Source organism: Pongo pygmaeus, chromosome Y (assembly GCF_028885625.2).
Source record: "Pongo pygmaeus isolate AG05252 chromosome Y, NHGRI_mPonPyg2-v2.0_pri, whole genome shotgun sequence".
Taxonomy (NCBI): Eukaryota; Metazoa; Chordata; class Mammalia; order Primates; family Hominidae; genus Pongo; species Pongo pygmaeus.
Genome location: NC_072397.2, coordinates 42,541,643 through 42,565,292, shown reverse-complemented (window position 1 = coordinate 42,565,292; position 23,650 = coordinate 42,541,643). Strand labels below are relative to the sequence as shown.

At 35.0% G+C, this 23,650-nt stretch overlaps 1 protein-coding gene across 1 annotated transcript in view; it reads right to left on the bottom strand.

The window, feature by feature from the left end:
- Nucleotides 1-11,411: 11,411 nt before the first annotated feature.
- The window catches only part of LOC129025923 (deleted in azoospermia protein 4-like), a 92,381-nt gene continuing 80,142 nt past the window's right edge, over nucleotides 11,412-23,650 (bottom strand). The window contains exons 32-35 of the mRNA XM_063660931.1: nucleotides 19,393-19,464; nucleotides 16,939-17,010; nucleotides 16,135-16,169; nucleotides 11,412-11,475 (exon numbers count right to left, since the gene is read on the bottom strand). Of these exons, the coding sequence (XP_063517001.1) occupies nucleotides 11,412-11,475; nucleotides 16,135-16,169; nucleotides 16,939-17,010; nucleotides 19,393-19,464 (243 nt within the window). The remainder of the gene's footprint in view (nucleotides 11,476-16,134; nucleotides 16,170-16,938; nucleotides 17,011-19,392; nucleotides 19,465-23,650) is intronic.

Sequence of the window (23,650 nt, the reverse complement as noted above, 5' to 3'; positions counted from 1 at the left end):
TATCCAAGATTTGGAACCAACCTAAGTATCCATCAACAGATGAATGGATAAAGAAAATGTGGTACATCTACACAATGGAGTACGACTGAACCATTAAAAAGGATGAGATCCTGTCATTTGCAGCAACATGGATGGAACCGAGGACATTATTTTAAGAGAAATAAACCAGGCACAGAAAGACAAATGTCGTTATTCTCACCCATATGTGGGAGCCAAAATAATTGATCTCATGGAGGTAAAGTGTAGAACAGTAGTTAACAGAGCCTATAGAGAGGGAGTGTTGGGGTTGGGGGAGGGGAATTAAGAGAGGTTGTTTACTGGATACAAAAATACAGTTAGAAGGAATAAGTTCTAGTGTTTGACAGCACAGGAGGGTGACTATAGTTAACAATAATTTATTGTGTAGTTCCAAATAGGTAGAAAATGCTCCCCACACAAAGAAATGATAAATGTTTGAGGTGATGGATATCCCAATTACCCTGTTTTGATCACCACACATTGTATGGAAGTATGAAATTGTCAGAGATATCCCATAAATGTGTATAATTATTATGTATTAGTGAAAATATTTCTGTATTTTGATTTGGAGAGTCTGCTATCTATGAGATAGTATAAAAAGCAATGGCCCAGATGTAAAGTCTCAGTTTCTTATTGTATAAAAAGCAATGGCCCAGATGTAAAGTCTCAGTTTCTTATTTATCTGAATCCCAGGGTGTGTAAATTTAAGAAAATCACACCTAAAACCTAGACATGTCAAGCACTTCAAAGGAGTTGATGAAGACTGAACAAAATCATATATATGAAGCAGCTCTGAAAACCCTAAAATCCTATACAAATATCAGGGAGTATGCATGTGATGAGAAGACTGGGATATGAAATCCTGCCTGCCACCTCCAGCATTCCATGAAGGAAAAACAGAAATTGTGCTTAGGGAATGCTGGCCTATGTACCGTTATTTCACTCATTTGTTAGTGTTCTACTCATTCAAGGCCCTCTCAGAAAAAGGGAACTATTCTAGAAAATATCCTGAAGAGCCTAGCATAATGAGCTGCTTCCTACCACCAAAGAAGATACACAAAAGACTACATTTCAGGACACAGTCATTCACCAAACCATGGCTACTCTGTACATAGACCACTTGTGAAGTTCTAGTTACTGAAATGTAAAGGCTACAGAAAACTTAGGTGGGTTTGAGTGGGAGGCAGGTGGGTAGATTTGTGGATGGGAAGCTAACCACATTGATGCGTTGCCCAATATAATCTCATAGTAACACTATAAAGTAGATATTAGTATCGTTGTTTTAAAAAGGAGGAAACCAAGACTCAGGGAGAAGCTCATCCAAGCTTACTCAGGAAGTATTTGGGGCTGGGATTTAAAGTTCACTCTTTATTGTGACATTCAAGTACCTAAGTGATCAGAGGCATTTAACAATGTTCGTAGGAGCATAGTTTGTAACAGCAGTCAACGAATCAACACAATTTACATTTAAAATTTTAAAATGAAGAATAAAATTCAATTGTCCCCCAGCAAGGGAAATAATAAGCCATAAAATATTCAACTGATACAACTAAAAAGCAGTGAAAATAAATACAACCTCCAAGTCAACACGGATGAGTCTAACAATGTGCCAAAAAAAAAAAAAATTCAGTATATGTTCTCTTAAAGTTCAAAATCTTGTGAAAAGAAACATTTTATTCAGTAGATGATTAAACCAAAATTCAATTTAGTGGTTTCTTCTTCTTGGGGAGGAAGAGGGTGTGATCAGGGAGGGCACTTTTTTTAATTAATGAAATTTTCTATTTCTCAAGCCAACTTGGGTATTTATTATTCTTTAAATAAATATTTTTATACTTTTGAGTGAATTTAATGTGAAATTTTAAAACACAAAGACACATACAAAAAGAATATGGGTATCAAATGCCTAAGGCTGTCTCTGGAACTTGATCTCAACATATTTTTTGATATTGATTTGTTATTATCATTCTTGCTTAAAGATGTAAAAGATAGTAGTTAATTCCACAGCAGGAAAAGGAGCAATGACAGGCCATACTTTTCTAAGAACCATGGGTAATACTATTTGTAAAGTTTGTCAAGTGAGTCAAAGGCATAGTTCTTCACTCCAGGAGGCAAACAGTGTTTCTGTCCTCACGATATCCACTCTGCCCCCTCCCACTGGAGCCTAGTCCCCCACCCTTGGCTTGCCTGCTCTTGGCCTTGGAACCCAGCTTTACCTCTGTAGTCACTCCCTCCTGTCACTGATTTCTGGCCACAAGTCTTGGTTTTCAAACTTTTTGTTCCATCTATTTCAGCCCACTCATGAATTACTCTTGCCTGTGGACAGATGGCATTCCCAGGCACGGGCTTGGCAGGGAAAGATGAATTCGGTGAATTAAGCCAACGGAATCCTTTCTGAAAGTCATAATTGACCTGACAGGGCCGTTTCTATCCTAAATCCAGGAGTAGCTTGAGATGATATAATGAGAGTTCCACAACTGAGGCCATATTTCTCAAAGTATGTTACACTGGTCAGAATCACCTGGGGCACATGTTAAAAATGCAGATTACTGGGCCCATCCAGAGCATTAGCACAGGAGCATCTGAGAATGGGGCCCAGGATTTGGCCTCTGAAAAACACCCCTTATGATAGCTCTGATGCTCTTTGACTTCCCTGTAAAATTGGTATCTTGAGGAAACCTGCCCTATCAAATATTGAACTGATCTAAACATGGACACAACTTTGGATGGTGAGCATATGGGTTTGTGAAAGACACATCACCAACCAAAATGATGAGCAACCACCAAGTCATGTTCAGGGGGGAAAAAAAAGTGCAGGTCACGCTTTTCTCAATATAGCCATTTTACTGCTTAAACACTGTTCAGATTTTACTCACAGTGAAGCTGCTCCAACACTAGGTAGGGGATCAGCATAGGTAAAAACGAAGAGAAAATGTCCTCTGCCTTTTAAATTACCTCTCTCCATTCTTATTGGCCTAGTCAGATTTATGGAGGGTGTGAAGGAGGCGGGGAGAGTCATAACAAAATTTTTAAACAAATGTAGAAGGGCAGAGGGGACATGTCCACTTAAACAGCTGGCCTGGTTGTATCATTATCAACTGCCTTTCTTCTGAAGTTTCATCTAAGATTGAGCCAGAACGGAGTGTGTCTCTATCCATTTTATTTTGGGCAAAGATAATAGATGTGATTAGAACCTTAGTGTATTTTTGCTAGATTTTTCTATAAAAAGATCTGATTGAGGATTATGAAACCTCCAGTTTTCCAAAGTGCTTAAAATGTTATACTATTGCTTCAAATTTATAAGGAGTGTTCATGACCTGAATATCCCAGTCATGCAAGTATTTCTTCTATTGTTAAAGACCTAGTGAACTGGTTGGTATCTTGAAGTTTCATGTGGAAAAAGGCACATTCCTGGCATACAGCATTAATGAAGGTGCACATAAGATACAAAGCCTTGTCTTGGGAAAACGAACTAGAGACTTTAACTAGAAAACTGTTTCAGATCAGTTAAAAATGTAAAATATAGCGACCATAGAGTTTAATTGTACAGTGGTAGTTTCAACTTCTGTACCAAGAGACAATTTTTTTTTTTTTTTTTTTTTGCATTTTCTTGGGATTGGCCCACAGCTACAGCCATATTGGACAGATGTTCTTAACTCTAAATGCAATGTTGAATTACCTATTATTTATTTGCTATGCAGATTGAATATTTTGCTTGAGCATTCAAAAACATCTGTTCATAGTTTGAACTTATGTCTATTGTTTTCTACAAAATGTACTGTCTAAAGATGGAAAGTCCTGTCTTTAATGAGTGGTAAGGAATTGCTCACAACAACCAGTTACATACAGAGACATACTACCCATGTTGGGAAGGGATAGATTACAGTTATCAAAATATGTACATGCTACTTTTCTCTCCCTTATGTTTCCCCACTTTCTCTATTGGCATCTTTGTGAAAGCAGGGTGGCATGCTGCCTTATCGTTGCTGCTCCTTATTACCCTCAACTGACAGCAAGGTAAGTAGGCAAGGCGATTAAGCAATGTGGCAGCCCATTTTTATCAGTTTACCTTTAAAAAAAGCCAAGAAAAATTTCGTGAAGAAGGGCTAGAGGTGCTTTATAACGAGGGAAGTGCTGTGGAGTATTTATTTTTAAGAGTCAATGACTTCCCTGCAAGACAGGTACTATCAATTTTGAAGTTATTTTGAATTAAAGGTAATCTGATTTTACATGAAGAAAAAACCAACACGCAGAATACACTCTTGGAGGTGACCAACCTTTTTAGAGCTGCTTGATTTCGCCATAACTTGAACTTTTTACAAAAAAGTGCTCAACTGTTATTTTTCAATTCCAAAGATTTTTGTGTTAATAATTTAATACGAAACTAGAAACAAGCTGGTGTAAAGCAACTATCTTAACGCATATGTAATCTAGTTTTGGGGTCTGAAAATACTGAAAACTTACTAGCTTCATCAGCTAGAACCAAATATTCTGGATAATCGGTAGTATGTATGTAACCACAGATATATGCAATCATAGATATATGCATATATAGACACATGTATACATATAGACACATATGCACATAAAAGAATTACCAATTTTTAGCCTATTATTGGACACTAAACATCACAATTTAATCTTTGGTGATGCACAAAGCACTGTTTGCTATCCTGCAGATCCTTGGAGTCAACTTTATGGTTATGAATCAGCAAGCTTACTAAGTAATGAAATACGAGAGTGTCTGAGGAGAGTTTCCTCTCCATTGGACTCAGCTTATAGAACTGAGTACCAACACTAGAGCTAGAAGAAGTGGTACTGATTTTTTTGATTGTATCCACATGAAGTACATGCAATATAAAAAATTTAAGCTCCATTAGGCAACTGCAATACCCCGAAATAAATGATCTAGAGACTAGGCCCAAAGTGTACAGTAGACAAAATGCTTCATAGCATCCAAAATGTGAGGGACCTTAGCCGTGAGATAGCAGAGTTGGATGTGTTCATCAGCATTCCTATTCCGCACTGCTGTGGATGCACCTCTTAAATTTATCTTTGTACCTACATTTGATTTTATGGGCTAACACAGACAGATTAGTAAATTGAACTTTATACTTCTGCATTTTAAGAATTTAAGCTTGTTATACGAATTTAAACCTTGTTACACAGTTCCCACACAACTCCCCACCATTTTAGATTATTACATCAGAAAGCCAGAAACACTTTTGAAGAAAAAAAGTTTATTTTTATTCATTTATGCAAAGACAGTATCAGCAACAGGTAGCAGAAACATTTTTCTAAGTTCAGAATTAATTTTCCATTTTGAAAGGTTTAGGACTTAGTATCTCTTTTACCTTACGCTTTTAAATACTTCACTCCAACAAAGACAAAAATTTATTCCCTTACTTTTCCTTAAGGTCATATCGGAATAATCCGAATTAGCTCTTTAGAATATAGGTATCATTTATAGAAATCTGGAGATTTAATCACAGAATGATGTACATCAGAATGTTAAAGCACTAAAAAAACTATGGGTGATTTTTAATGGACAAATTCATGGTGCTTTTGATTTCTGAGGTGTAATAAAGCCCTCTTGAGAATTCTAAAGTTAAAATACTCTCTCCTTCAGATTCAGAATGAAAATTTTGAGAAATCATAGACCCCAGTGGGCATTACTAATATGGCCCAGAGTAACTACATTAACTTAAGAGTCTCCATGTTTTAGGGAAGAAGCCATTGAAAGAAGGGCCAGAAAGCCACTTTAAACTCATGTCCATGGCAGATCAAATGATACTGATACAAATGTTTCCCTCAGAAAGGTATTATATCCCATTGCTACCATTCCACGGCTTGGCCCTTGAACTGCTCATACAGCTACTTCCATTCTTTACATCACCAGTCCTAAGAGCAAACCTCCTGAAAGACTAGTAAAAGAGGCTGGGAAAAAAAGACTGTGAGTATAGCAAAAGGGCTCTGGTGCTCTAGCTGTGTGGTCACAATATAAAATGAGGACACTACCTAATCTAGAAACAACGTTAACTTTAACTCTAGCAGATTCTTAAGATATACTTACTAAACAACTTTCGTGATTTAGAAATATCAAAACTACCTATTTTGTCTCCTCTGGACATATTTTATTTTACAAAATGAAATATAACAGGCTAAAAAACAAAAATAAAAATCTATTTATAGCAAGTAACTAATACTTCAATGTTTTTATAAAAGCAATTCCTGATTAATCTTTGAGTGACATAAAAAAGTTGCAGCGTTCTTTAATACCAGTTATTTTGCAAATTTCACATACAGCCATTAAGTTTAGCATTTCAAGGAACAATTTTTTTTAAATAAAAACGAAGAATGGTAACTCATTGAGAAGGTTATATACCTAGTAAAGTTTAGTTTGCCTTGGATTCTTTAAAAAATTAGGCCCAGAATTTTAGTTACCTAATTACTATCCCAATCGAATTGGATACATATATATATATATATGTGGATTCTAGATAAAAGATAACATACTTTGAACAAACATGATGATTCACTGACTGGACTGTTTGCTTAGAATCTGTTTTACTAGGTTTGGATAAGAAGACTTCAATAAAGCTAATTATACATTGAGTTCCACTGATTAAAAATGCAGTTTTAAAAATTCTGGTTTTCAGGCAAATTTCTAGATAAATCATAAATGCAAAGCTCAATACTGAAATACTGTACTGTTCACAGGTACTTCTTGGAGAAGTGAAATGCTTGTGTTCGGACTATCAAAATTCTTAGCTTTCAAATCAGGTTTTAAAAACTTGTTTTTGAAAATCAGTATTTGCTTTTAAACACTTAAAATGCAAATTTCTTTTAAAAATCCTTGCAGATAAATCTTAACATTCTTTCAGTCTCAATTATTTGTTACTTTAAACTATATATTAAACACAGAACCAGGTTCTAAATAAACATCTAAGGAGGAACAGTTTCAATGTAAGATAAAACTAGAGACTCTAATAATACAACTTATACAGAAAGTTTCAGTGTGATTTACCAAAATTCAGAATTTCTGTAATAGTGGAAAACTTTTAGCTTAATATTCAAAACCAGCAACTTCCCACAAAACTGGACAGCTGAGATGATCAAACAGATTTAAATACTGTCAAACTTCTTCTGAAGCGATGCACTCTTTTATCCTGGAAAAGACAGAAATAGTCCTTTTATTTTACCGAAAATTTCTGATGACTACTATGGGTCTGAAAGTTGTCAAAACTTAAACTGTTTGTTTTGAGTTTAAACATTACAAATAATGAGAAAAAAAAGATGATTCTTTTCAGGAAGCATATTTCAACACTGGGATGATAAATGTACCAAGATGGCTAGTTTTATTAAACAGTTATAAAAGAAATCAATAATTAAAGAAAACAAATTCCAGTAAACTCAGAAATAACAGGACTTAAACTCAGTATCATTTTACGTACTTCTTAGTTAATAATTTTGCAGTGATGTCCCAAAGACAACTGGTAGAAAATGTAATTGTAAAAAATACTTTTTTTCACTAATTGAACTGCATTTAATAGCAACTACAGCTTCCGAACAGCTCTCCAATCTGAAAGTTAATGTTTTTAGATTAAAATATGTAAGTTTTGGCATTTAAAGACGTATCATTAACCTGTGTAGACGTGCCATACTTTAGAAAGGAAGATAAAACTTTAAAATACATGCAAAACTTTATTTTCACTCTAGGTTGCCTACAGACATGCAAAGAGAAGTGAGAGGCCTTACAAGGAGGAATGGGAATGAGTAAACGAGTAACAACATTTCCTTTTCTACAAAGCTGTGCCCTTTTTTTAAGACTTCAGTTTCATTTTCAGCCTTCATTTTTAAGGCTTCAGTTTCATTTCAAGCCATAAAAGTGGCTTCTGGAAGTTACCTCATCTGTCAAAAGAGTGATAATCTATTTAGGTTAAAATCTAGAAAACTGGACACCAACATGTATCTTCAGAGGTCATGTAGGAAGCAAGATTGTAAAAGGGCTGGATAATTAAGACAATGAAGAGTGAAATCAGCTATGGAAATTGTAAATACATTCAAAAATATCTCAGGCATTCTAATTCAATATAACAACATGCAGTCAATCAAAATAGGTCTAGATGTTAGACAACTGCAGGATGCCAACTTCTGATTCCTCTCCCAAATAAGCAGAAAACTCTGCAAGTTTCAAAGGGAGTCTTTTGTCTAACACCAGGTGAGAACTCAAGTTTAAAAAAATATTTTCTGGGCCAGACATGGTGGCACACGCCTGTAATCCCAGCACTTCGGGAGGCTGAGGCAGGAGGATCACTTGAGCCCAGGAGTTCAAGACGAGCCAGGACAATATAGTAAGATTCTCTCTTAAAAAAAAAATCTTTTGGCTGGGCACGGTGGCTCACGCCTGTAGTCCCAGCACTTTGGGAGGCCGAGGCAGGCATGTCACAAGGTCAGAAGATCGAGACCATCCTGGCTAACAGGATGGAACCCCATCTTTACTAAAAACACAAAAAATTAGTTGGGCGTGGTGGCGGGTACCTGTAGTCCCAGCTACTCGGGAGGCTGAGGCAGGAGAACGGCATGAACCCGGAAGGCAGCAGAGCTTGCTGTGAGCCAAGATCGCACCACTGCACTCCAGCCTGGGTGACAGAGTGGGACTCTATCTCAAAAACAAAAACAAACAAACAAAAAAAACTTTTTAACTAGCTAAGTGTGGTGGTGCATGTCTGTAGTCCTAACTATTCGGGACGCTGAGGCAGAAGGATCCCTTGAGTGCAGGAGTTTGAGGTTGTAGTAAGCTGTGATTGCGACACTGCACTCCAGCCTGGATGACCAAATGAGGTCACCTCAAAAAAAAAAACAAACAAAAAAACACAATCTTTTTAACCAGCTAAGTGTGGTGGTGCAAGTCTGCAGTCCTAACTATTTGGGACGCTGAGGCAGAAGGATCCCTTGAGTGCAGGAGTTTGAGGTTGTAGTAAGCTGTGATTGCGACACTGCACTCCAGCCTGGATGACCAAATGAGGTCAACTCAAAACAAAACAAAAAAAAACACACGAAAGACTGTCTTCTGCTTTGAACATCATTTAAGTACTACTGCAGACACCAAAGTAATCAGAACTTTGGGCAAGGTAAGCTGATGTACAATTCCAGTTCTTTCTTTTCTAAATTATACTATCTATGTAGAATGAAGCAACAAGAGAACAAATGTCAAATTTAAATATGTTTACTCCCTGTTGCAAAGATATTAAGAACTTAATTCTGCTATGTGGCTCTACTCTTCTACATTATACAGATGATCCATAATACAACCTTTTAAAAAGTCTTAAGCTTCATCCCATATCCATTCACAGATGAAAAAAAGCTGGTTGTGTTTTAAGACACAAAGCGATGGTTAAACATTTTCTGTCTAATGTAAAGTGTGTAGCCAGTTTTGACAAATCTGGCAGTTCCACTAAAGGTTGAATATGACTTAGCAATTCCATTCCCAAGTATATACGCAAGAGAAGTAAGCACGTATGTCCACACAATAACTTGTACGTGAATATTCACAGCATTATTTATAACAGCTAAAAAATGGAAATAATCCAAATGTCTTTAACAGATGAATGCATAAACAGAATAAATATCGACAAATGAAAAGAAATGATGAAGTTCTGATACGTGCTAGAATACTGATGAACCTTACAAACATTATGCTGAGTGAAAACATCCAGTCACAAAATGCCACATCATTATGTGTGATTCCATATACAAGAAATGTCCGCCACAGGAAAATCCTTAGAGGAAAAAAGTAAATTAGTGGTTGCCTGGGGATACACAAGTTCTGGGAAAATAGCAGGAGACTGCTAAGGTAGGGGGGTGATTTTTGGGGTGATTTAAATATTCTAAAATTGATTGTGGACATGGTTGCAAAACCTTGAATATACGAAAAAACAGTGAAGTGCACACTTTAAATACATAAATTGTATTACTGCTATTATTTCAATAAAATTGTTACTTAAAAAACACCTTCCGTTTATTAACCATAGTATTTTTCTCCCACTGGGCTGACCAGGTTAGTTCTTTTTCATATTTATAGACTTAAAACCACAAGAACCCAGAAACCTTTAGTCCTGTACCTTCTCATTCTAGACTTGTAAAAACTAGAACCTTAATAAAAGATTTATCTATCCAACATGGATAGAAAGTGGGATCAGAAATCAGATCTTTCTGGAATTCAACTAGCCACATTCTCTTCCACTTCACCAACTCTGAATCAACCTTTCTTTCTTTCTACTGAACTTTTTACTGCTTCATTTTACCCCTTTTCTCCCTTCACACTGTTCAGGTGTATCATCTGAATAAACCATTTCTTTTCTTCTCTTTAGTCCAATACGCATGTATTAAGTTCTACTTTTCTTTTCCTTTTTTTTATTTTTATTTTTTTTTGAGAGAAAGGTCTCTCACTCTGTTGCCCAGGCTGGACTACAATGGCACGATCACGGCTCGGTGCAGCCTCAACTTTCCAGGCTCAAGCAATCCTCCTGCCTCAGACTCCTCTGGAGTAGTTGGGACTACAGGCATGTACTATCACAACTGGATGATTTTTGTATTTTTTTGTAGAGATGGTGTTTTGCCATGTTACCCAGGGTGGTCTCAAACTCCTGAGCTCAAGCAATCCACCCACCTCAGCCCCCAAGTGTTGGGATTACAGGCGTGAGCCACTGTACCCGGCCAAGATCTGCTTTCTGTATCTAAAATTTTCTTTTACTATTTGGTCATGGTAGTCAACTAACTCTCTTCTCTAGTAAACCCTTTCAATTACAAATTTCTGCTGCAGGGTTCTTCCCTAAATTTGACTACATATATATATCAAGGTTTGGCAGCAGAAAATATACTGCCAAGTAAAACCCACACTGGTTTACTGGGTTACAGTCAAATGCCAACAGTTCAATTAAATGCTCTAGGCCGAGCGCGGTGGCTCACGCCTGTAATCCCAGCACTTTGGGAGGCTGAGGCGGGCAGATCACGAGGTCAGGAGACACAGAACATCCTGGCTAACACGGTGAAACCCCGTCTCTACTAAAAATAGAAAAAAATTAGCTGGGCGTGGTGGTGGGTGCCTGTAGCCCCAGCTACTTGGAAGGCTGAGGCAGGAGAATGGCATTAAGTAAACCCAGGAGGTGGAGCTTGCAGTGAGCCTAGATGGTGCCACCGCACTCCAGCCTGGGCGACAGAACGAGACTCCGTCTCAAAAAAAAAAAAAAAAAAAGAAATTCCTCTAAGAAATTTCAAAATACATGTACCACAAGGAAAACAGCTAACTTGAGAGGGAACAAGTGGGCTTTTTAATTATGCATACCATTCCTTTCATATCTTGAACTAGTCATCTTGAGTAACAACAGAATTTATCAGTCTGCTCTCTGGATTAAACAGACAAGATACCACCATCTGTATGCTTCAGTCCACAGATTTCTGAAACACATAAGTTTTCAGTAATGTAAAGACAACTCGTTCTTTCACTCGCTCTTAATAAGGGTGTGTGTTTCTTTTATGTTGATGGTTTACTGAACATATTAGTTTATTTCTAAAGAAACGCAAAAAATGCTAAATGAGGCTGGCAACAGTGGCTCACACCTGTAATGCCAGCATTTTGGGAGTCCGAGGCAGACAGATCACCTGAGATCAGGAGTTCAAGACCATCCTGGCCAACACGGCGAAACCCCTTCTCCACTAAAAAATACAAAAATTAGCTGGGTGGCGGGCGCCTGTAATTCCACCTATTCAGGAGGCTGAGGCAGGGAGAATTACTGGAACCTAGGAGACGGAAGTTGCAGTGAGCCGAGATCACACCACTGCACTCCCAGCCTGGGTGACACCGGAATTTGTAATTCCTACCACATATCCTCAGTATGTAAGTTTTCTGACAAATCAAAGAATTATTTTAGAACCTTAGCGATACAATAATGGTTTAAAAAGCTCAGTTTGTTAAATCCCTAAGTGAACTCCAATGTTTCAAGAAAAAAAAAAAAAAAAAAAAACTCAGGACAAAACCTGCCAATTATACTGTAAGAGTATGTTTTAATATTTATTCACTATTTAAAATCCAATATCAAATCAAGGAATTTACACTCCAATGGGATTTCTTGGGTATTATACCTATTACCAGCACATCAACTACTTCCACACTCCCACCTATTTAACAGAACATATGTGATGCAAGAGTGACAGTATTGTTATTACAGAAATTTGCAGTAATGATAAAAAACAGAAACAACGCTGTCTATTTCAGTATTTGAATAATTACTCCTGACTTCACCACTGTTGGAAACTTCTGCCACATATAATGTTATGGAGAGAATGCTTATTTAAATAATATTTTTCACTGCTTAAGATCAAAACTGTGGTAAAAGAAAAGGGACATATAATTCATACGAATTCTTCTTTTGAGTAGAATTCTAGAGGAAACCCTCCCATAGCATTCTTCCAAATCATATTAATACAGTATTTATTAAAGAATGGCTTTTTAAAATTAGTGGAACTGAAATACAGGAAACGACTGCTGAATCAGAAACTTTATGTATATACTGAATATTTGAGGTATCTGAAATTTCAGCAACCTTTACATTAACTTCTGAGTATCGGTCCATTATTTAAGCTCCATGATTTATGGCTAACATCTTAAAATTTGGGCAAAAATGTTTGCTTCTCAAAAAAAGTTATTAAAATTAGAAAAAAACACAAAATACATATTTTTAAAAAATTCAAAGTTAGACGTTTGCCTTCTGTGGGCCATTTCCAGAGGGTGGGGTAGCTTCATGAATTGAGCATTCATTTGGCACAACATCACTTCCTGTATCAACTTCTCCACAGTGACAGTTAAGAGCTGAATAAAGCCTATATTTAAAATAATGAAAGTGTAATTAAACAGATACACAGATACGTTTAAAAGCTACTTATTTATTCCTCAAAAAGGTGAGCTGGTATCAAAAGTTTCAACGTAGGTTGTGTTGAAATTCAATTGTGTTACTTCAGAAACCTTGTTTTAAACGAAAAGTCGAAATACATTAAGGCAGCCTTTGGTTTTAAAATCTCTTCCAGGCATCAACATAATCAGAGGTAGAAGGATTCTAAGAAACAAATGTAGTACGGGAGTGTTTGAGAATTTTAACACTTATTATATCCTTCAAATATGCAGTCGTGATGTAAGACAGCAGCTCTGGTGTATTAGAGGTAATACTCTAATTCCTCTTTAAGAGGAATTAATAGCAAAACATTTTATTCCAATTCCTCTTTAAGAGAAATTAATAGCAAAACATTTCGGTTTCTCTTCAACAAATTTTTTATGGCTAGTAAAGCCAGAGGCATATTCTAGGCAGATACATGCTAATTCTAAAGCCAAGTTAATACTACCATTCCTGGATTATATCGTCTATCAACAAGTAACTGAACACTTATCATTATGTGGACCAGCTACTGTTTCAGCACACAAAAACCTGAGAGACAAAAAGGCACTGTTGCTCCCATGGGAGTTTACAATTGGGTTGAAGTAACAAAACATAAAACATTAATATAAAGAACCATTTAAAAATATCTATAGGCATATATGGCATAGAAAAAAAAGTCAAGAAAGATGAGGAAGTGTATGTTTCATTAATTTCACTTTACTCCATAACCCCTTTTGCTCCCCAACAGGCCACTATGGTGGCATCTTAAAAAAAAAAAAAAAAAAAAAAAGGAAGGAAACCAAAACTATTAAAATATTCCTACACATTTTCAAAAACTCATGAGATACACAATATTGAAGCACTTATCATGCTGGCTCCTTTGTTACTAAAATGAAAGAAACAGAGTAGAAAAAAGAAGTACTTTATGTTTCTAACCCCTGACGTTCTTGTTACTTTTGTATGTAAAACCTCGCCATTTTCCCAATTTTCTGGAGTTGGCATTGTGGAAATCTCAAGGATACGAGTTCTTTCAATTTATTACTTATCACCATAGATATGATTATGGGTCACAGATATAGTCACATCTATGAAAAGAGGCCCAGAGAACTACTATCATGAAGCAGCAAGCTAAAATAGAAATATAATTGAAATTCTGTGTTCTAAGAATGGGATGATAATTTTATTTCACTCTATCTCCCTAAACAATTGATGAAAGTCAGTCTGGATGTTTCAGCTATTTGACAGTGAAGATGAAAAACTACATGCTGAAATACAGAAGGGGACAACGAATCTCAGAAAACTGTTTTACAGAGAATCTCAGAAAACTGTTTTACAGAAAAGTTATTGCTAACTATATTCCTGTCACAATGTTAATACACTACTTCTAAATAATACAGAGGGCTTCATTGTAGACCAATTGCAAGTGTTTTCCTAAATTTTAGGTACACTTCACTAGTTTAAAATGACACACTATTCAGGAAATTTGTACAAACAACTTAAAAGGCTCAACAGTATCTGAAAATAAGTCATTTTACTCCCTCTTCAATTACCTGATAATTATATACAGGCAACTGATACCCAGTGGTGACCTGACCTGGTGAACCTGGGTAAGATATGTCTGAAAGTAAGTTTACAGAAAGAATGAATACGGTAAAACATCTTTTTAAATTAGAAAGAAATATTATTCCCAAAATTTAAAAAAAAATGAAAAACTTTAAAATATTTGTTACTTTTCTAAATACAACAAAGCGGAATTCTAAATGAATGAATGACTTTAGAAAGAAAGAAATATTCTCTATCAAGTGCTAAGCCCCTTTGGGTGGGGCAGGGGAACACACAAATGACAAAAGTAGTGACTATTTCACCAAGCAAAGTTTACCTAACTTACACTGTCTACTTACGCCCACCCAGAAGTTATTTCTTACACTGCTGATAAGGCTCCATTAAGACAGATGTCAATGTAAGTTAAGTTAATACATTTGCTATTTCTTTGTCAATATACTTCCAGATAGTTTTGTGTTTGACAATACTACACGGTAATATGTAGTTCTCCTACAGATGTTATGTTTTTTTCTGTACTTCATTTCGAAAAACTAAGGGCAGTATACAATCCAAAACTGGAGAAGGACAGTACAATGTCTTATATGTTTCAATAAATACTTATTGTTTGAAAACATATAGGAAGCAGCATACATGAATACACCCAGATTCAGTAACGGCTCACTGTAAATGTTAGAAACAAGTAGGGCTTTTTCTCTAGCCATTGTTCAGAGAAGAAAAAAGAAGAAGAGGTATAATCCTACACATTTCAAGTACATGGAGAATGTCAATAAATGAGAGACACTGAAGAACTATTTCACTACTATTTTGTTACTTTATTTTCCATCAAAGAAAATGTCTTTTCAACTAACACATAAAGAGAATGGACTAAGAAGAAAATAAACGTTATTTATCACCAATAAGTGATAGAGTATGTCAAATCCTACTTTAAATATCAAAGTAATCAGGATCAGAGAAATTACATGCCAGAAATTCACAGGATTTATAGGTATAGTAAACGACATCAGAAATCTATACATTCCAGAACCAGAATATATCCAGAAGTCAGCAGTTTATATGAGGTGGCATCTGGAAATCATTGCAAGTAAAGAAGAGCTAGATTAATCGCTATCCTTAAAGAATAAACTAGGCAGAAACATCAGAACAGCTGCTTTCAAATATTTTCGGAACTAGGTATAAGGGGGGAAAGAAGCTCAGGTGTTTTAGAGGTAATACTCTTTTTTATTCCTATTCTTATTTAAGAGTAATTAACAGCAAAACATTTCTGTTTCTCTTCAACAAGTTTTTTGTGGCTGGTAAAGCCAGAGGCAGACCCTAGGCAGATACATGCTAATTCTAAAGTAACATTAATACTATCTTTCTTAGATTACACAGTCTATCAACAAGTAACTGAACACTTATTATGTGGACCAGCCACTGCTTAAGCACACAAAAACCTGAGAGAGAAAAAGGCACTGTTGTGCCCATGGGAGATTGCAACTGGGTTAAAAAGAAAGTAACAAAATGTAACACATTAATATAAAGAACCATTTAAAAATATTTATAGGCATATATGATATGAAAAGTAATCCAGAAAGAACAGGAAGTGCATGGTAGGCTAATTCACTTTACCAGAGGTACAACCTACCTTCTTTGCTCCCCAACAGGCCACTGCAGTGGTATCTTAAAAAAAAAAAAAAAAAAAAAAAAAAAAACAAAGAAAAACAGGAAACCAAAATTACTCAAATATTCCTAAACATTTTCAAAAACACATGATATATATAATATTGAAGTACTCATACTGGCTCCTTTGTTATTATAATAAAAGAAACGGAATGGAAAAAAGAAGTGCTTTATGGTTCTAATGCCTGACATTCTTGTTACTTCCACATATAAATATAAAACCTCACCTTTTCCCCAATTTTTTGGATTTGGCATTGTGGAAATCTCAAAGATGTTACTACTTTCAATTTATTATGACAGATATAATAATTGGTCATAGATAAGAGTCCTATCTACTATGAAAAGAGAACCAGACAACAACTGTGGTGAAGCAGCCTGCTAAAATGAAACTATAATTTGAATTACGTGCTCTAAGAATTGGGTAATAATTTTATTCACTCTATATCCGTAAAAAATTCATGAAAGTCATTCTGGATGTTTCATTCAGCTATTTGAGAGCAAAGATGAAAACTATACCCTGAAATATAGAAGGGCCAAATCTCAGAAAACTCTTCTACAGAAAAGTTATTGCCAAGTATAGTCCTGTCAAAATATTATTCCATTACTTCTAAGTAATACAGAGGTCTTCATTCTAGACTTACTCTAAGTGTTTTCTTAAATTTTACCTATACTTCACTAGCTTAAAATGACAAACTATTCATGAAACTTGTATCAACAACTTTAAGGCCTCAATAATATCTGAAAGCAAACATTTTACTCCTTACATTACCTGATAATTATATACAGGCAACTGATAACCAGTGGTGACCTGAACTGGTGAATTTGGATAAGCAGGAAATGCCTGAAAATAAAGGTTACAGAAAAAAATGAATACGGTAAACGGTTTTTTAAAATTAGAAAGAAATACAATTCCCAATATAACAAAAACACGAAAAACTTTGAAACAGTAATTGTTTTTCTACGTACAGCAATGCAGATTTCTAAATGACTGACTTTATGAAGAAATAAAAATTCTCTTGTCAAGTGCTACCCTTTGGGTGGGGAGGGGGAAGAGACAAATGACAAAAGAAGTGACTATTTCACCAGCCAAAGTTTACCTTATATATATCGGGTACTTATGCCCACCCAGAAGTTATTTCTTACACTGGTGGTAAGGCTCCATTAAGACAGATTGAAATGTAAGTTAAATTAACACATTTGCTATCTCCCTGTAAAAATATTTCTAGACTGTTTTGCATTAGACAATAATATAGGGTAACATGTACTTCTATAGATGTTATGGCTTTTTCTGTACTTCGTTCTGAAAAACTAAGTGCAGTCTATAATCCAATAGTGGAGAAGAGAAAGCATGTCTCGTATGTTTCAATAAATTCTTATTGTTTGAAAACATACAGGCAGCAGCATACATGAATACACCCAGATTCAGTAATGGCTCACAGTAAATGACACAAACAAGTAGGGTTTTTTTTCTAGCCACTGTTCAGAGAAGGAAAAAGAAGAGGTATACCATACATGTTTCAAGCACGTGGAAAATGTCAACAAATTAGAGACACTGCACAACTGGTTCACTATTATTTTGTTACTTTATTTTCCATCAAAGAATATGTCTTTTAAACTAACACATAAATAAAATAGACTAAGAAGAATACAAACGTTATTTATCAACAGTAAGTGATAGAGTATGTCAAATCCTACTTTAAATATCAATGTAAGCAGGATCAGAGAAATCAGATGCCAGAAGCTCACGCGATTTATATATATATATATCAAACCACATCGGAAATCTACCCATTCCAGAACCAGAATATATCCAGAAGTCAGCAATTTACATGAGGAGGCATCTGGAAAGCATTTCAAATAAAGAGTAGCTAGATGAACTGCTAAACTTACAGAAGAATAAAGTGGGCAGACACGTAAGGAGAGCTGCTTTCATGCACTTTAGGAACTGGTTATAAGGGGGGAAAGCAGCTCAGGTGGTTTAGAGGTAATACTCTTGTTTATTCCTATTCTTATTTAAGAGTAATTAACAGCAAAGCATTTCTGTTTCTCTTCTACAAACGTTCTATTGCTGGTAAAGCCAGAGGCAGATTCTACGCAGATACATACTAATTCTAAAGCCACGTGAATACTACCTTTCTTTGATTATATAGTCTATCATTATGTGGACCTGCCATTGCTTAAGCACATAAAAACCTGAGAGCAAAAAAGGCACTGTTGCTCTCATTGGAGTTTATAATCGGGTTAACAAGAAAGTAAATAAATAAATAAATAAAACATTACTATAAAGAATCATTTAAACATATTTATAGGCACATACGACATGGAAAAAAATCAAGAATGAACAGGAAGTGTACGTTTGGCTAATTCACTTAACGTCAAGTACAACATAATCCCTTTCCTCTCCAACAGGCCACTATGGTGGCACCTTTAAAAAAAAAAAAAAAAAAAAAAAAGAAAAAACGGACACCAAAACTATTAAAATATTCCTACACATTTTCAAAAACACATGAGAAACACAATATTGAAGTACTTATCCTGCTGTCTCCTTTGTCATTATAATAAAAGTAACAGAATGGAAAACTTAAGTACTTTATGTTTTTAGTCCATGACATTCTTGTTACTTTTATATATGAAACTTCACCTTTCTCCAAATTTTCTGGAGTTGGCAATGTGGAAACCTCAAAGATAGTAGCTCTTTCAGTTTATCACCATAGATATAATTATGGGTCACAGACATAGTCGTATCTATGAAGAGAGATCCAGAGAATTACTACCGTGAAACAGCCAGCTAAAATGAAAATATAATTGGAATTCTGTGCTCTAAAAAAAATGGATCATAATTTATGATCCATAAAAAAAGTGGATCATAATTTTACTTCACTCTATCTCCCTAACAAAATTCAGCAAAGTCAAGTTTGGATGTTTCATTCAGTTATTTGACAGCAAAGATGAAAACTACAATCCAGAAATGAAGAAGGGGACACCAAATCTCAGAAATCTGTTCTACAGAAAAGTTATTGCCAAGTATATTCCCGTCAAAATATTACTTCATTACTTCTAAATAAGACAGAGGTCTTCATTCTACACTAACTCTAAGTGTTGCCTTAAATTTTAGGTACACTTCACTAGTTTAAAATGACAAACTATTCAGGAAATTTGTATAAACAAGTTAAAGGCCTCTATAATATTGGAAAGCAAATCATTTTACTTCCTCTTACATTACCTGATAATTATATACAGGCAACTGATATCTAGTGATGACCTGAACTGGTGCATTTGGATAAGTACGATATGCCTGAAAATAAATTATACAGAAAGAATGAATTAATAAGGTAAAACTTTTTTTTAATTAGAAAGAAATATTCACAGTAGAACAAAAATATGAAAAACATTGAAATACTAATTATTTTTCTATATACAACAATGCAGAATTGTAAATGACTGACTGATTTACGAAGAATGTATTATTCTCGGTCGAGTCCTACGGTTGGGCGTGGAGGGGGAACAGACAAATGACAAAAGAATTGGCTATTTCACCAGGCAAAGTTAACCTTACTTATATTGTGTACTTATGCCCACCCAGAAGTTATTTCTTACACTGGTGATAAGGCTACATTAAGACAGAGTTCAATGTAAGTTAAATTAATACATTTGCTATTTCCCTGTAAAAATGCTTCCGGACTGATTTGTATTTGACAATATTATAAGGTAATATGTAGTTCTACAGAATTTATGGCATTTTCTGTACTTTACGTTGAAAACCTAAGTGCAATATATAATCCAATACTGGAAAAGAGACAGTATAAAGTCTCATATGTTTCAATAAATACTTATTCTTTGAACACATATAGGTACGCAGCAGGCATGAATACACCCAGATTCGGTAATGGCTCACAGTAAATGTTAGAAATAGGGCTTTTATTTTAGCCATTGATGAGGTATACTGTACGTGTTTCAAGCACAGGGAAAACGTCAACAAATGAGAAACACTGAATAACTATTTCACTACTATTCTGTTACTTTATTTTCCATCAAAGAAAATGTCTTTTCAACTAAGATATAAATAAAATGAACTAAGAAGGAAATAAACGTTATTTATCACCAATAAGTGACAGAATATGTCAAATCTACTTTAAATAGCAAAGTAACAAGGGTCGGAGACACTACACGCTAGAAACTGATGGGATTTACAGATATCTAAAACTATCAGAAATCTACCCATTCCAGAATCAGAATATATCCAGAAGTCAGCAATTTACACGCAGAGGCATCTGGAAATCATTTCAAATAAAGAATAGCTGGATTAATTGCTAAACTTAGAGAAGAATAAAGTAGGCAGACACATGAGAAGAACTGCTTTCAAATATTTTAGTTACATGGGGGAAAGCAGCTCAGGTGTTATAGAGGTAATGCTCTTTTTAATCCTATTCTTATTTAAGAGTAATTAACAGAAAAACATTTCTGTTTCTCTTTATCAAATTTTTTATGCTTGGTAAATCCAGACGCAGATTCTAATCAGATACATGCTCTTCTAAAGCCAAATTAATACTACCGTTCTTAGGTAAAGCCACATTAGGACTACCTTTCTTACATTAAATAATCTACCAACAAGTAACTGAACACTTGTCATTACGTGGATAAGCCATTGCTTAAGCATACAAAACCTGAGAGAGAAAAAGGCACTGTTGCTGCCATGAGAGGTTAAAAAGAAAGTAACAAAACGTAACACATTAATATAAAGGATGATTTAAAGTATTTATAGGCACATATGACACACAAAAAATCAAGGAAGAAGAGGAAGTATATGTTTCACTAATTCGCTTTACCACAGGAACAACCTAACTCCTTTGCGCCCCAACAGACCAGTGCAGTGGAATCTTTTTATTTAAAAAAAAAAAAAAAAAAAGTAACCACAATTATGTAAATATTCCTACATATTTTCAAAAACCCGTGAGTTACATAATATTGAAGTATTTATCATGATGGCTCCTTTGTTATAATGAAAGAAACAGAATAGAAAAAAAGAAGTACTTTAGGTTTCTAATCCCTGAAGTTCTTGTTGTTACTTCTACATGGAAAACCTCAATCTTCCCAATTTTCTGGAAATAGAATTGTAGCATCCTCAAAGATATTAATTCTTTGAATTTGTAACCACACATATGATTACGGGTCATAGATAATAGTTGTATCGTTGAAAACAGACCCAGAGAACTACTACCATGAAGCAGCAAGCTAAAATAAAAATACAATCGGAATTCTGTGCTCTAAGAATTGGGTTAAGCTTTTATTTCACTTTATATCTCTGCAAGATTCATGAAAGTCAGCCGGGATGTTTCAGCTCTTTGACAGCAAAGATAACAAAATACATGCTGAAACAAAGACGGAAACACAAATCTCAGAAATTGTTCTACAGAAAAGTTATTGCTGAGTACACTCCTGTCAAAATCTTATTTCATCACTTCTAAGTAACACAGAGGTCCTCATTACACGAATTCTAAGTGATTTCTTAAATTTTAGGTACATTTCACTACTTTAAAATGACAAACTATTCAAGCAATTTGTATAAACAAGTTGAAGGCCTCAATAGTAGCTGAAAGTAAAACATTTTACTCCCTCTTCAATTACCTGATAATTATATACAGGCAACTGATATCCAGGGATGACAGAATTTATAGATGTAAATTGACCTGGTGAATCTGGATAAGTAGAATAAGCCTGAAAATAAAGTTGACAGAAAGAATGAATTAATACGGTAAAACGTTTTTTTAAATAGAAAGAAATACAATTCCCAATATAACAAAAATACGAAAAACTTTGAAACAGTAATTGTTTTTCTACGTACAGCAATGCAGATTTCTAAATGACTGACTTTATGAAGAAATAAAAATTCTCTTGTCAAGTGCTACCCTTTGGGTGGGGAGGGGGAAGAGACAAATGACAAAAGAAGTGACTATTTCACCAGCCAAAGTTTACCTTATATATATCGGGTACTTATGCCCACCCAGAAGTTATTTCTTACACTGGTGATAAGGCTCCATTAAGACAGATTGCAATGTAAGTTAAATTAACACATTTGCTATCTCCCTGTAAAAATATTTCTAGACTGTTTTGTATTAGACAATAATATAGGGTAACATGCAGTTCTATAGATGTTATGGCTTTTTCTGTACTTCGTTCTGAAAAACTAAGTGCAGTCTATAATCCAATAGTGGAGAAGAGAAAGCATGTCTCGTATGTTTCAATAAATTCTTATTGTTTGAAAACATACAGGCAGCAGCATACATGAATACACCCAGATTCAGTAATGGCTCACAGTAAATGACACAAACAAGTAGGTTTTTTTTTTCTAGCCACTGTTCAGAGAAGGAAAAAGAAGAGGTATACCATACATGTTTCAAGCACGTGGAAAATGTCAACAAATTAGAGACACTGCACAACTGGTTCACTATTATTTTGTTACTTTATTTTCCATCAAAGAATATGTCTTTTAAACTAACACATAAATAAAATAGACTAAGAAGAATACAAACGTTATTTATCAACAGTAAGTGATAGAGTATGTCAAATCCTACTTTAAATATCAATGTAAGCAGGATCAGAGAAATCAGATGCCAGAAGCTCACGCGATTTATATATATATATACCAAACCACATCGGAAATCTACCCATTCCAGAATCAGAATATATCCAGAAGTCAGCAATTTACATGAGGAGGCATCTGGAAATCATTTCAAATAAAGAGTAGCTAGATGAACTGCTAAACTTACAGAAGAATAAAGTGGGCAGACACGTAAGGAGAGCTGCTTTCATGCACTTTAGGAACTGGTTATAAGGGGGGAAAGCAGCTCAGGTGGTTTAGAGGTAATACTCTTGTTTATTCCTATTCTTATTTAAGAGTAATTAACAGCAAAGCATTTCTGTTTCTCTTCTACAAACGTTCTATTGCTGGTAAAGCCAGAGGCAGATTCTACGCAGATACATACTAATTCTAAAGCCACGTGAATACTACCTTTCTTTGATTATATAGTCTATCATTATGTGGACCTGCCATTGCTTAAGCACATAAAAACCTGAGAGCAAAAAAGGCACTGTTGCTCTCATTGGAGTTTATAATCGGGTTAACAAGAAAGTAAATAAATAAATAAATAAAACATTACTATAAAGAATCATTTAAACATATTTATAGGCACATACGACATGGAAAAAAATCAAGAATGAACAGGAAGTGTACGTTTGGCTAATTCACTTAACGTCAAGTACAACATAATCCCTTTGCTCTCCAACAGGCCACTATGGTGGCACCTTTAAAAAAAAAAAAAAAAAAAAAAAGAAAAAAAAAGAAAAAACGGACACCAAAACTATTAAAATATTCCTACACATTTTCAAAAACACATGAGAAACACAATATTGAAGTACTTATCCTGCTGTCTCCTTTGTCATTATAATAAAAGTAACAGAATGGAAAACTTAAGTACTTTATG